General features: G+C 38.2%; 1 protein-coding gene across 3 annotated transcripts in view; it reads right to left on the reverse strand.

The window, feature by feature from the left end:
- The window catches only part of LOC126272214 (protein O-mannosyltransferase 1), a 147,086-nt gene that overhangs the window by 32,347 nt on the left and 101,488 nt on the right, over positions 1 to 13,251 (reverse strand). For all 3 annotated transcript variants that reach the window (XM_049974913.1, XM_049974911.1, XM_049974914.1), the window contains 4 exons: positions 12,751 to 12,904; positions 12,445 to 12,662; positions 3,436 to 3,562; positions 1,393 to 1,567 (listed from right to left, as the gene is read on the reverse strand). In XM_049974913.1, coding sequence (XP_049830870.1) covers positions 1,393 to 1,567; positions 3,436 to 3,562; positions 12,445 to 12,662; positions 12,751 to 12,904 — 674 coding nt within the window. The remainder of the gene's footprint in view (positions 1 to 1,392; positions 1,568 to 3,435; positions 3,563 to 12,444; positions 12,663 to 12,750; positions 12,905 to 13,251) is intronic.

Raw genomic sequence — 13,251 nt, forward strand, 5'->3', positions numbered from 1 at the left:
CCAAGCTCGTGTCACTGTTCTCCCAACAACCTTTACAAATTTTTCAAACTAAATCTGCATGTGACCACAGTTGCCAAAGCTTGATCTGTTGACTTCAGCAGCAATAGTTTAATCTGCGAATACAGGATGACCCTGTATTTTTTGAATGATGAATTTCAGAAAAAGCCATATCAGAGTCAGGCAAATACAGTAAATTTCCTGAACTTTGCCAGCATACTTGCAGAGTGAAAGGTTACAACCAAATGTCACAACAGGAAACTCTGCACTAGTACACTGTAAGACTAGCTGATCCTAAAGAACAGTCACTCTTACTGATGTTCTGATCTGGCACATAATGTAAACTAAGCAGATAAAATATTCGTTTGATATATTGCTACTACTATGATATTCTCCATATTTACTATTTATTAGGACACATATTCCAGGACCATGAATCTGTAAATTAAGGGCCCTGTGACATTTAAATTGAAACAAAAGAGAATGAAAGCAATTAACAACTTCTGATGTTTGATCAAATATCTATATTACTTAATGGCCAACCTGGTTCACAATATATTTTCCCAGTTGTAAATTGCCTTCCTAATGGCTTCCAGGGACAACAAAAATTTGATTTTCAATATTTCATATGATTATTGTCCAAATTTAAAAATTTAAAATGCTGTTATAATCTACTCATTAAGATATATAATGTTATGATAAAGCTTTATTACAGTAAGACAAGTATTAAAGTTAGAAACTGTCTATATATCTTGAGTCAAAAGAATGTGTGCAAGAATGCAGACATTATTCTTACAGTATTTAAGAATGACAGCATTTAGTGACCTCCCAAAAACTCTACACATAATTTCAAAACTTGTTCTCATTGCCCCCCCACAAAACGATGAAAGGAAAAAACCTTTATCACTTATTAAATTTCACTGTTTATGCAATAAAACGTCAGCATTTAATATCAAGTTTAAATTTATTACTGCTTTACTATTAACTCTATTTGCAACACACACTGCGGACAGTATCACATATGCCACAGAATATACCAGCAAAATTATACTGTTGCACGGCACATAGTGCAGAAGATATGACATAATACATATTCAGTGGCAAGAGGAAAAAATAAGACTTTGCTTAAAATTGAGCACAAATTACCCAGACTCATCCAGTGTTTGATAGTAAGAGTACTTAGCAACTTCCAATAAACTTTAAACATGATTTCAAACTTTTGTAAACTTTTTCTCACTTACATGCTTAATGTAAAATGTTTAATGCATCACCTCATTTGTAAAGTAACTAGAAGTCTGAAGTTATTTTATGCATGGGAGTTCAATTCTATAAAAGAACTGAGGGTTTACAGGTTAAACTTCTGTCACCATTCCTGTTTAAAAGTTAGTAACTCACCTCACAAAATATAGCATATGTTCTACCATAGCAGCTGTCAATAGCACTTTGAAGGTAAATGCAGGTAAGTAGTGATGCAGAAAAAGTGTCCTTTCCACAAAGAAGAATGGTATGTAATGAAACAGGTAACCTACAAGAAGTATTTCACCAATAGTGACAAATTTGTGCCATGCATCTGAAACAAAATGTTGTGGAAAGACAATTAGCAAAATGTCCATCAAAACAACAACAAAAGCAACAAGCACACACACACACACACACACACACACACACACACACACACACACACACACACAGCAATATACAAAACAGGATTTCCAACATATTTTCACACACACACACACACACACACACACACACACACACACACACACACACAGCAATACACAAAACAGGATTTCCAACATATTTTGTTCTGTGTTAAGGAGAGAGTAGAACTGTCACCATATGGATGGTACAGTTCTGTGTAGCACATGAATGGGACATTGTCAGACATTACACTAACTGTTAGCAGGACAAAGGCAAACCACGATATCATCATATTTGATCATCATTAGATCGCTGGTGCTTGACAAATGGGGCATTCAATCTCCAAGGTTGTGCAGGCACTCAGAGAGATGAACCTCTGTGTAGCAAATTGCTTGGCAATTACATCTTGGACAATCTGTGATAAGATGTACAGTGCACAACGATTAGGATGGCTGCAAGAACACTGCCATTTGACATGCAAAGCACGGGAAAAGATTGTCCGATTGATTAGTCACAACACAACATGCTGAATGGCAGTATACGAGTGTGTCAAAATACATATTAAATGATGCATTTTGCTTGCCAACAGCACTGTTAAGTAGTGGAAGGTTTTATTCTCACATTAGGTACATTTAAATGGGATGAAAAGGGACCACTGACAAGTCTACCATAATCTCAAATAGGGAGGGGGGGGGGGGGGGGGGGGCACTCATTTCAAATTGTGTCTGTATGGTTTCTGTTATATTTTATGACAATTCTTATCAGATGTTTCCTCCACTTTGTTGCTATTATTTATATTCATACCACTATACTGTTTGTCAAATTATCACTGCTAGTGTCAACATTATTCTTTACTCATAATTATCCACATATTTATCATATCATCAACAGGAATACTATATTTGCTATTGTAAATTTGTGGACTGTCATCACAATTTTTTCTTCAAAATTATGTGACTTTATGTCCCTAACAATTATTTAGTATTTAACTATTTATTTCTCCTGCTACATAACAGCCTGTTTTTTTCTGTCAGACAAAGGTACAAAGACTTAGGTAATGTAGGATATTTCCTGTCCAATTTTTAACATATGGGTTACTGTAACAGAAAACTATACCCGTGGTATGTTAACAGTGTGGTTGCTTGTCACTGAAGAATTCTGCTGCCACATATTTGATGGAACAGCACATTACTCGAATATGTGACTGTCTGTTATATATCATAAGGGCTCCATCCCAGAGCAGTTACTTTTATTTAGATAAGACTTCCCACCTATTAACTTGACTTTTCTGAATAGCTATTCATGGATTTTGAAAGTTGATGGCATAGCAAAAATCTGTATTAAAAATAAGTTTCACTGAATTATTTGTCATAATTACTCTTTATGTAACTGCAGCAAATTATGTTTCAATGAATTTCAACATATGACCCTCTTTGTTTGTTGTCATATTTACTGACTTGGACTCAAGTTACTGCTGCCATAATATTCATTCTCCACTGCATTTTTGGTAATCAATTAAGAAGTGGTTTTGGTTTTCATATGGTATCTGACCTGTGGCTGTAACCTGCCTAGTTTGTATCAGGCAACGACACAAAAACTTCCATGCTTCGTAACAACCCTTTCATAATATAAGAATATTCCATAGCAATACACAAAGTGCAATGATATTTGCGGTATTTTACTAAAGAAATGTCTGAAATACACAAATGTCATTCATTTTCATTTAGCAGCTTATGGCTGTGTACCTTTCTATTTTTAATTTGTGGGTGTACTAATAAAAAACACAATAATTACCTTTGTTCAGATCATAGCACTGACGTCTTCTTCGTAAAACATACACACAGAGGAAAATGGCGTAAAGTAATAGACTAACAGTGCCTGAATACCACACAACAAGATTTCCAAGTAGATGCACCTGAGCCTGAAACCACATTTAAAACATACCATTTACACATTAAATATGTGGGACAAAACATTAGGCCTAATAAAATTTGGTGTTATTTTATTTTTTACTATTCATATTATTCTGTTTCTCAAACTATGCAAATGCTTAACTCTTATACATTCCATTGTAACTAAGATATTTTAAAGATACCCTTTAGCTACCTTACTTTAGCTCCCACTCATTCTCATTCACATTCATTCTAATAGAGGCAACATATTAAAAACCACCTTCCTTAAATGCTCATGTTTATGCAATGCCTCTTACATATATCGATTTATGAATTTCAGAAGTTTTATTCTTCCAATCTTCAATGTTGTCTCAAAAAAGTCTTACTCAGTAACTCTCGTTACAGTCATTTCTGGTCTGTGGCACAATATTTTGAAGTTATATTCAAGTGTCCAATAAATCTATGTATCACTACATACCATCTTTATCTTGCAATGACAAATCTTTTTTTTCTGTTCTTTATGATCCACACTGCAGCCCACAATGAAGCACAAAACTTATGTCAAGGGGAGTGTGTGCATGAAGTTCTTTCAACTTAAAAATAATGCTTGGTTCATTGGCAAACAAAGAAAGTGTAAATATTGTGCTTCATAATTGTGAGTGTACTTTTGTTACAACTGTAACTTATCTTTTATATACTTTGTCATCATCATATTTTGCTTAACCAAAATTACTTGATATTAGCTGCATGATAAGCCTAAATCTTGAAGGGAGGTTCTCTTACTCTACATCTGAGTTTCAATTACAGTACAACATCAAGTACTTATTAATTATGCTAGATTCTAAAAGAGTTCCATGGTATCTGGAGCAGCTATTCTTGGCAAAAATGACACAGTAAAATAAAAGGAAAATTTAGTAACAAAATCCATCTAGCGTCTTTTGAATAGCATTTTTTCTATGCAAATGCACATTTCAAAGTCACAGCTTCACCACTAGGACTAATTTCTATGTAAACAACAAAATTCACAGGTGTACTGTAAGTTTTAACAAAACTCTGCATATATTCTTCAATAATTTTGTATGAATCCCACCACAATCCCACAAGTTTCAATTAGAATGCATTATAACTCTCACATACATAGGTTTCTGACATGTTGACATCACAATGAAGGTCTATACATAAAAAATTGAAGCCCTAGTAATGAAGTTGTGACTTCAGAATGTACAATGCCACAGTAAAAACATTAATCCTCTGCATTTGCAACAAACAAGCAAGTGTTAACGGAAAAATTAAGTGAGATTTATGACGCTGTTGTCACAAAGGAGATGAGAAGTATCTTTAAGTACGTTATGACCAATTCTCCACCATTCCCACCCCTTACCCACCCTAGTAGTCACTGCTGATACCACTTCCCTGCACACTAACATCCCTCATGCCTGTGATCTTGCCACTATTGAACACTATCTTCCCAATATCCTTCAGACTTCAAACGCACTACCTCATTCCCCATACATCTTACTCTTACCTAACACAAAACTACTTCTACTTTGAAGGGAAGGTTTACAAAGAAATCCGCAGCACAGCCATGGGCACATACATGGGCCGCTCCTATTCCAACCTGACTAGCACCCCAACTCCAACCCATAGTCTGGTTCAGGTTCGCTGATGATATCTTCATGACCTGGACTCAGGGTCAAGACACCCTAATCTCATTCCTTCACAACCTCAACAACATCTTTCCCATCCACTTTACCTGGTCCTCCGCAAGTGCCATCTTCCTTGATGTTAATCTCCTCCTAGATGATGGCTCCATCCACACCTCTGTTCACAAACACCAACAGTACCCGCATTTCGACAGCTGCCATTCCTTCTACACCAAAGGAATTCCCTCCCATACAGCCTGGCCAGCCAGGGACAGCATACCAGCAGTGACAGAACTCCCTTGTCCAGTATGCTGAAGGTCTCACCACGCCACTATCCCTCGGACCTAGTCCGCAAACAGGTCTCCCGTGCCATTTTCCAATACACCCCCAATCCTCCCACCAACCCCAACAACCGGCTACAAAGGAGTGCCTCTTTCATCACTCAGTACCACCCTGGACTGGAACAACTGAACAACATCCTTTCTCAGGCCTTTGATTACCTAGTGTCATGCCTTGAAATGAGGGACATCCTACCAAAGATCTTTCCCACCCCTCCTAAAGTGGTATTCAGTCACACACCCAACCTCCACAACATCCTAGTCCATCTGTACCTCATACCAGCCCCAATCTCTTACTAAACGGATCATACCTGGGAGAGACAGGTGAAAGAGCTGCCGAATGCACCTACTCAGCACTTCCTATTGCAGTCCCGTCACAAGCTTGTCCTATCCCATCAGAGGCCGGCCACCTCTGAAAGCAACCATGTCATATACCACCTCTGCTGCAATCATTGCCCAGCCTTATATGACTACCAACCAATTGTCCCACATGATGAATGACCACCAGCAAAGACAATGGTAGAGCACCCTGCCATGCAGCTGAACATAACAGGCTTGATTTCAAAGGCTGCTTCACAACCCCGGGCCATCTGGCTCATGTCCTCCACCACAAGCTTTTATGAACAGTGTAGATGGGAGGTATCCTTTTCCTAATATTGTTGATATTACAACCTGTAGTTTCCAAATGTCTGATAACAAGGGAACCTCCCCATGGCACCCCCCTCAGATTTAGTTATAAGTTGGCACAGTGGATAGGCCTTGAAAAACTGAACACAAATCAACCGACAAAACAGGAAGACGTTGTGTGGAACTATGAAAAAATAAGCAAAATATACAAACTGAGTAGTCCATGTGCAAGATAGGCAACAAAAAGGCTAGGGTGAGATCAGAAGTGCCGTGGTCCCGTGGTTAGCGTGAGCAGCTGCGGAACAAGAGGTTCTTGGTTCAAGTCTTCCCTCGGGTGAAAAGTTTAATTTTTTATTTTCAGTTTATGTGACAAACTTATGTTTTCATCATGTTTTTGGGAGTGATTATAACATCCACAAGAAAACCTAAATTGGGCAAGGTAGAAGAATCTTTTTACCCATTCGCCAAGTGTACAAGTGAGATGGGTCAACAACATATTCCTGTCATGTGACACACATGCCATCACCAGTGTCGTATAGAATATATCAGATGTGTTTTCCTGTGGAGGAATCGGTTGACCTATGACCTCCAATTGGGGAGGCACGTCCTTTTGTCTACTAATTGCACGGTTTTGCAGTGTGGTTACAAAACACAAACACTAAACTTATTACAGTGAACAGAGACGTCAATGAACGAACAGACAGATCATAACTTTGTGAAAATAAAGATACTAAACTTTTCACTTGAGGGAAGACTTGAACCAAGGACCTCTCATTCCGCAGCTGCTCACGCAAACCATGGAACCACGGCGCTCCTGAACTCACACTATCCTTGATGTTGCTTGTCCTGAGCACGCACTACTCAGTTTGTATATTTTGCTTATTTTTTCATAGTTCCACACAACTTCTTCCTCTTTTCTCAATTAATTTGTGTTCAGTTTTTCAAGGCCTATCCACTGTGCCAACTTATAACTAAATCTAAGGGAAGAAGAAAAGGTTGATTCATAGACTAAAAGATGGTTTTCAAGGGAGTGAGAACGGTTTTTTTAAAATATAAATGAATTTACGAGAAAGATAGCATTAAAAGTAAAAAACATGCAAAATTAATAGAACGAGGCAGTAAATACGTAAATTGTGTGGATGGGGTGAACACTCCTATAATTGTTTCCTAGCAGCAATGTTTTAAGTATATCAATTACAAATATTTAAAAAATGAAAGGTGATACATGACTTATCTGTTCCACATCTGGGCAACAGCTTAATAAGTGGAACAGTGTGTACCAATCACATTCACAGAGCTTAAATTCAACAGGTAGATACAATGACACCAATCAAATACACTCTAACTCTGTTTTAGTGTAATTTCAGAGCAAATGGCTATCAGGTCATCAATGACGCAGACATGCACATAAAGTGGACTGACAGCTACCCTTTTTTTTGTGTAATAATGAAGTTCCCTGATACACCAAGACCGGTGCGACTTGAAGAAAACACTAGTGAACGAGCATTAACAGACAGTTCACCAGTAGTCACTACCACCACTTACTTGTATCTATGAAAAAGCATATGCACTACAGGGAATGGAAGAGAGCACAGGATAACCAGGATAGCCGAATGCCATGTCCCTGTTTTTTGACTCTAGCAATCACCGTCAGGATACGACAATATGTAGTTACACTCGTGTTGCAAAACTTTGATATTCAGAAAGGATTATTTTTCAGGGCGAGGGCACTGTTTTTGAGAAAGTATGCAAAATGGCATATGAAAGAAAGAAATCAGGTATCCGAGTTCATGCACTGAATTGCAGCTCCTGCTTTCCTCACCATTATTTCAAAATGTTGCATATATTTCAGTAGATACTTTTTGATGGACTATCAATAAAACTGAGGAGGATATTTAAAAGTAGAGCACTAATTACTGAGGACCAACATAACTTGGGAAAAAAGGGACTAGCATTTACACTCTGATTATTAGCAACAGGTTATGCTTACATTATTAGTGACTGTTTTGCATTTCAATAGCTGCTAGATCTCACACAATTTCTAATTTCTGAAGTGGCATATAAGAAGCACTTCAAGGACTTTATTAATGTACAGATAAGGAAGATAATGTCAATAAAATCTACTAGATAATAGTTTGTTACAGCACGATCCTGAGTAAACCATTTTTATTTTTCATAAAAAATCTTTTAATGGATACCATGAATGTAAGCAAAGAGAATGAACAGGTCTTTGGTATATTTTTAACTTTAAACAGCGTAATATATACCTATTTGCACTTGGTTATTTTCAAGGCGCCAGGTGTTCTGCCCGACATCAGTATTGTCCATGAATGACATTTTGACAACATGAGTTGCAGCCTTCATCGGGTGCTATCTGAGACTGGCAGGCGAGTGTAACTGGTCCAATATTTATATGTACTGCCTTCTAGAGAGCCCTGGTCTTCTTGTACACTCTGTCTGTAGAGTCACATTCCAAAATTCTGTATGCAAACTCCTCCAGGTGTTGACAAACTTTATCATAACTGGGCTGCTGCAGAACGGCTGTAGGGGTCCCTATGTCTGCTGGCAAAATCACAATGCTGCTATCTTCCCACAGCTTCTCGAGTGCTGTCTCTAATCACTGAAAATGCCGAATTTTCAAGATTGTGTATCAGTGATCATCCTGCATGTCTTGCAGAGGATATTTTCTGCCACATTTGGTGGAAGGTGTTGGCTACTTGCCCCACTACACTGATGAAACTTTCTAGGAGTAGGTGTGAAACTGAGGCCCTTGAGTACCTTCGAAATGGTGTCATTAAACTGCTTGTCACTTAGATTAATCACAGTGAGAGTATCCTCCATTTACTGTGCTTTCTAACAAATATGGCCAAACTTTACAGAATGGCACACTGAGGCATTCTTCCTGGCGCACTCTGTCAGGGACCAAGAGGCATTGCCTACCCAGTCCCATTTTTACCTGCCCGGGAGGCAGTCATGTACGGGTGAAGGTATAAAAGCTCCATGGCCACCACATCTACCCTGTGGCATATATCTCGAATCCTTTCTATAACAAGTGCCATGCTTGCCCGAGTTTTATCTCATTTGCCATTAGGGAATTTATGTGATGCTCGATTCTGACATAAACTGGTACTATGTCTCCATCTCAACAGGAAGCTGAGAGAACTAAGCATTCTACCTTTCCTTTGTTGAAGCTTGTCTAGCTTCTGCGTTTCTACATAGATACTCCACAAGCCACCGTTTCGTGTGTGGTGGAGGGTATTCTGTACCACTACTTGTTGTTTCCCTTTCTCTTCCACTCACAAAATGAACGATGGAAAAACGACTTGTCTATATACCTCCGTATGAGCCCTAATTTCTTGCCTCTCATCTTCGTGGTCCTTATGCATAATGTATGTTGACGAGAGTAGAATCTTTTGGCACTCAGCTTCGAATGCCGCTTCTATAAATTTTCTCAATAGTGCTTCTTGAAAAAAACACTGTCTTCCCTCTAGGGATTCCCATTTGAGTTCCTGTAGCTTTTTGATATCACAGTAATCTTTTCCCCATAAAGTCTTTTGATGTAATTCTTTAGGCTTTCCTGGTAATCTGTTGACAGCTTAAAGTGTAGGGTGTTCTGCAGCATACCACCATCACCCATGCACAATATTTTGACAATGTGACTCACTGTCTTTGGTCCAGTGTGTCTGCCAATAAACTTGCATTACTTTTTGGTCTGATGCACTGCCATGGTCAGTTCTATAGCCTGATTAAAATAACTTGGCAGTCGACACTTCGCATGCTGAAGGTGTCTTCCTTCAATCACAGTGTTCAATGTTATGCTTGAACTGTTTGCTGTTGGCAAATTGCAACAATAAATGGTCAGTTAATTTCCATTTCCATTCGAGTTCACATATTCAGTTATCATCACAGAGATCGCCTACACTACGTAATTTTCATACAACATGGTATAAAACAGAACATTCTGATGGCAGAAAACGATTGTTGCAACTTGTTCTATACATAAATAAATTTTATATATTTTGAAGGTATTCTGTAGTGCAGTGGTAATGTCATAGCCTGCAATGCAACAGGATGCAGATTTGAATATCACCAGATTGTAATATATCTTTTCTTTTTCAAATATTTACTAAATTACCTCAGATAATTATTATTTTCAAATAAATGATTTCAATCTATTTTTTCCATGTCTAATCTTTTGCTGCATCATTTTCATCACAATTTTTAGTCTTATTATTTGCTATGATTTTTCTGGATAAATCTTCTTTCTTTTGGAATCTGCTTGTGTCGCCTATGACCATTGAATGAGTTGCAACCAGGACTACTCACTGGTCAGCATCACGTCAGCCCAGTTAGCAAAAGCAAGAAGTTACAGTTTGGTTTTAACACTGAAATTGAGTTTTTTTTCTGTCTTGAGTTTGCTTGTACAGCTCAGCTTTAATTTGCCATGAGCTAAGTGTGTGTGATTAGTAATTATGCTGCAGGGCGCTAACCGCTATTTTCTCAGGTATATTGCACACCAAGAGGTTGTGGTTAGGTTAGGACACGAGTGTAAATTCACGCTACAAAATGCATTGTTTGCACAGTTCAGTCATTCGCATTTAAAATCGGCTGTGGACAGAGCATCTTGCATTCCTATACCTGATGGCAGCAGCTTCCAAATTTGCTCCATGTTACACAAACAGCATTTCAACACTTATAAAGTGGTGCAAAGGGTTTGCATGTCACCTTTAACTGAACGGCAGGTAACATGGCAACACTGTAGTGCCAAGTGACAAACATCAACAATCAAGTAGTTTTCAATGAGCTATAGAGGTGCTCCATCTGAGCCCATTCCCACTAAAATCCTCCTGAGATGTCCCATCTTTGGTCTGGAGCACCTTACAGTGAACTGGCATTCTGTTTTTGGTACAGTGCTTCTGTCTGGTGTTTGTTCCTCATGTCCTAATTCTCAGTTTTTCTTTTTGTTGAGTTCTGCTGCTGCAGTTGTCGCTTTCCTTATCACTGCAATTGTTGCCTTCCTTATCAACTCCAGTACAGGGTCCCAGGCTTTACCAAGCTGGTACTGAGTGTAACGATTCACTAGGTTCTTAGCCACTTTTATCTCTACTGCCTCTCTTATGTTCCTATATTTGGTAGTCTGTGCAAGAACCCTTGTTTTTTTCACAGATCATGGTATGATTAAGTTCCAGAAGGTGTTAAACAATGGCTAATTTAGTTCCATGTCTCAGCCAGGTGTGCTTCTGATGTTCTTGGCATCTGATGTCTTCTGTCCTTGTTGTTTGCTACACTGGTACAGTATTTTATAAATCCCTAGTTTTCACATTTTCCAGTAGTCCTCTTATTTTGGTAGGTGAACAGAACACATAAGTAATGTTATGTTTCTTGAGAATCCTACTGATCTTCGAAGAAATTGATCCTTCATAGGGCAAGTAAGACACAGTCTTTGCTTCATATTGCTCTTCCCTATGAAGTATCAGAGGGACTGGTTAAAAAGCTTTCTGCATGTATTTGATTGTGTATCCATTTTCACAAAAGACTGAACCTTGATGCTCTATTTCTGATATCAAACAATTTCTTTCTTTGAGAGCTTTAATGGTTTTCTACTAATCATATTTCTTTTCCCCTTGGCATTTTTGTGGTGGATACTTTCGTTCCTGAAAGTGCCTATGGTATTTATATTCTTCTGTCAGCTACATTACATTCTCTTCAGATCACCGCATCACTCAGGCAACTTTTGTCAACAAGAGAAGTAGACAAGACAGCAGACAATAACTTTCTGTACTGCTAGTGACGAAGTGTAGAGGACGTGAACTTCTTTCTCAACAAGACTGACAACCAGCGGAACATGAACAAACATCAGTGGATACTAACTGAACATGTCCAAATACAGTTTGCTTGTCCTGCCTACCATTTACAATGGAGAGTATTGTCGTTTGCTGATGCTTCTCCACTTGTGTTTGTTCTGATATAAATGTGTAAATAAGGCTTTACATGAATAGCATATCTTGTGCCCTCTTAAAGCTCACAAAACCATGCCACTACTGCCACAAATTCTGCCTTACAGAAACCAATTAGGTTAAAAAGAGAGAGAGAGAGAGAGAGAGAGAGAGAGAGAGAGAGAGAAAGTATACAGTCTGCATGTTGCCATCATCTTTAAAATTGAGAAGATGTACCACAACTGTAGAATTTAAAGTTATAATAGTGAGAGGTCACAATTATGATCCACAGAACATGCAAATAACTAAACAAGTTAATATTAATTTAACAAATGAAATGAGGAAATGTACTTGTAGAGGGACTTACATTGCTGTGCGGGCTCACCCAATATGCGATACCTCTAGTCATCGAGGGCCACTCAAGTGGTTCACTGCTGTACATATGGTTCTGAACATTTTCTTGATCTGAGAATAGCATCTTGTATTGAAGTTCTAGAAACTTTTCCCAGAAGGAAAGTGTTGTGGCTCGCAGAGGTATCATCTCTGCATTTACGAGTTCCCTTTCTCTATCTTTCTGATCCTCAGCTGTAAAAATTTTACAGTATCACCTTGTTTCAAGCACTAGGAAAAGAGAAACAAGAAACACAAAAATAAAAAATACAAAAATAAATACTTTGTGTGTACCGATGTTCTTCGACATTCCATACAGTATCGTCTTGATGAATGGCTCGGTCTGTGACAACTTCGTGTTGGTTGAAGCCCCAGTCTGGTAACTGACGTCCACTAAATTTCAGGGCTTGGCTCGAATTCACATGGATAAGATGCACCTTTAAAACAAATTAAAAACAAGCAATCTAAGAACAAGATGACAACAAACTACGAGGCAACTGTGTTGATGACGTAAAGCTGTGTTTCATTAAATATGGGTACTAGCAAAATTTGAAAATAGGAATGCCTAGTAACCAGGCTGCCAATACCGAAAATGCTGAATCTTCAGTTTTAATTCTTTAGTTACTAACTTCTTACTTACTTAAAAAAATTCTAACAGTTGTTCTATGAACAATGAAGACAGTTGGAAACCCCACATGTTGTTGTTGTTGTTGTCTTCAGTCCTGAGACTGGTTTGATGCAGCTCTCCATGCTACTCTATCCTGTGCAAGCTGCTTCATCTCCC

The sequence above is a fragment of the Schistocerca gregaria genome, chromosome 5, assembly GCF_023897955.1.
Source record: "Schistocerca gregaria isolate iqSchGreg1 chromosome 5, iqSchGreg1.2, whole genome shotgun sequence".
Lineage (NCBI taxonomy): Eukaryota > Metazoa > Arthropoda > Insecta > Orthoptera > Acrididae > Schistocerca > Schistocerca gregaria.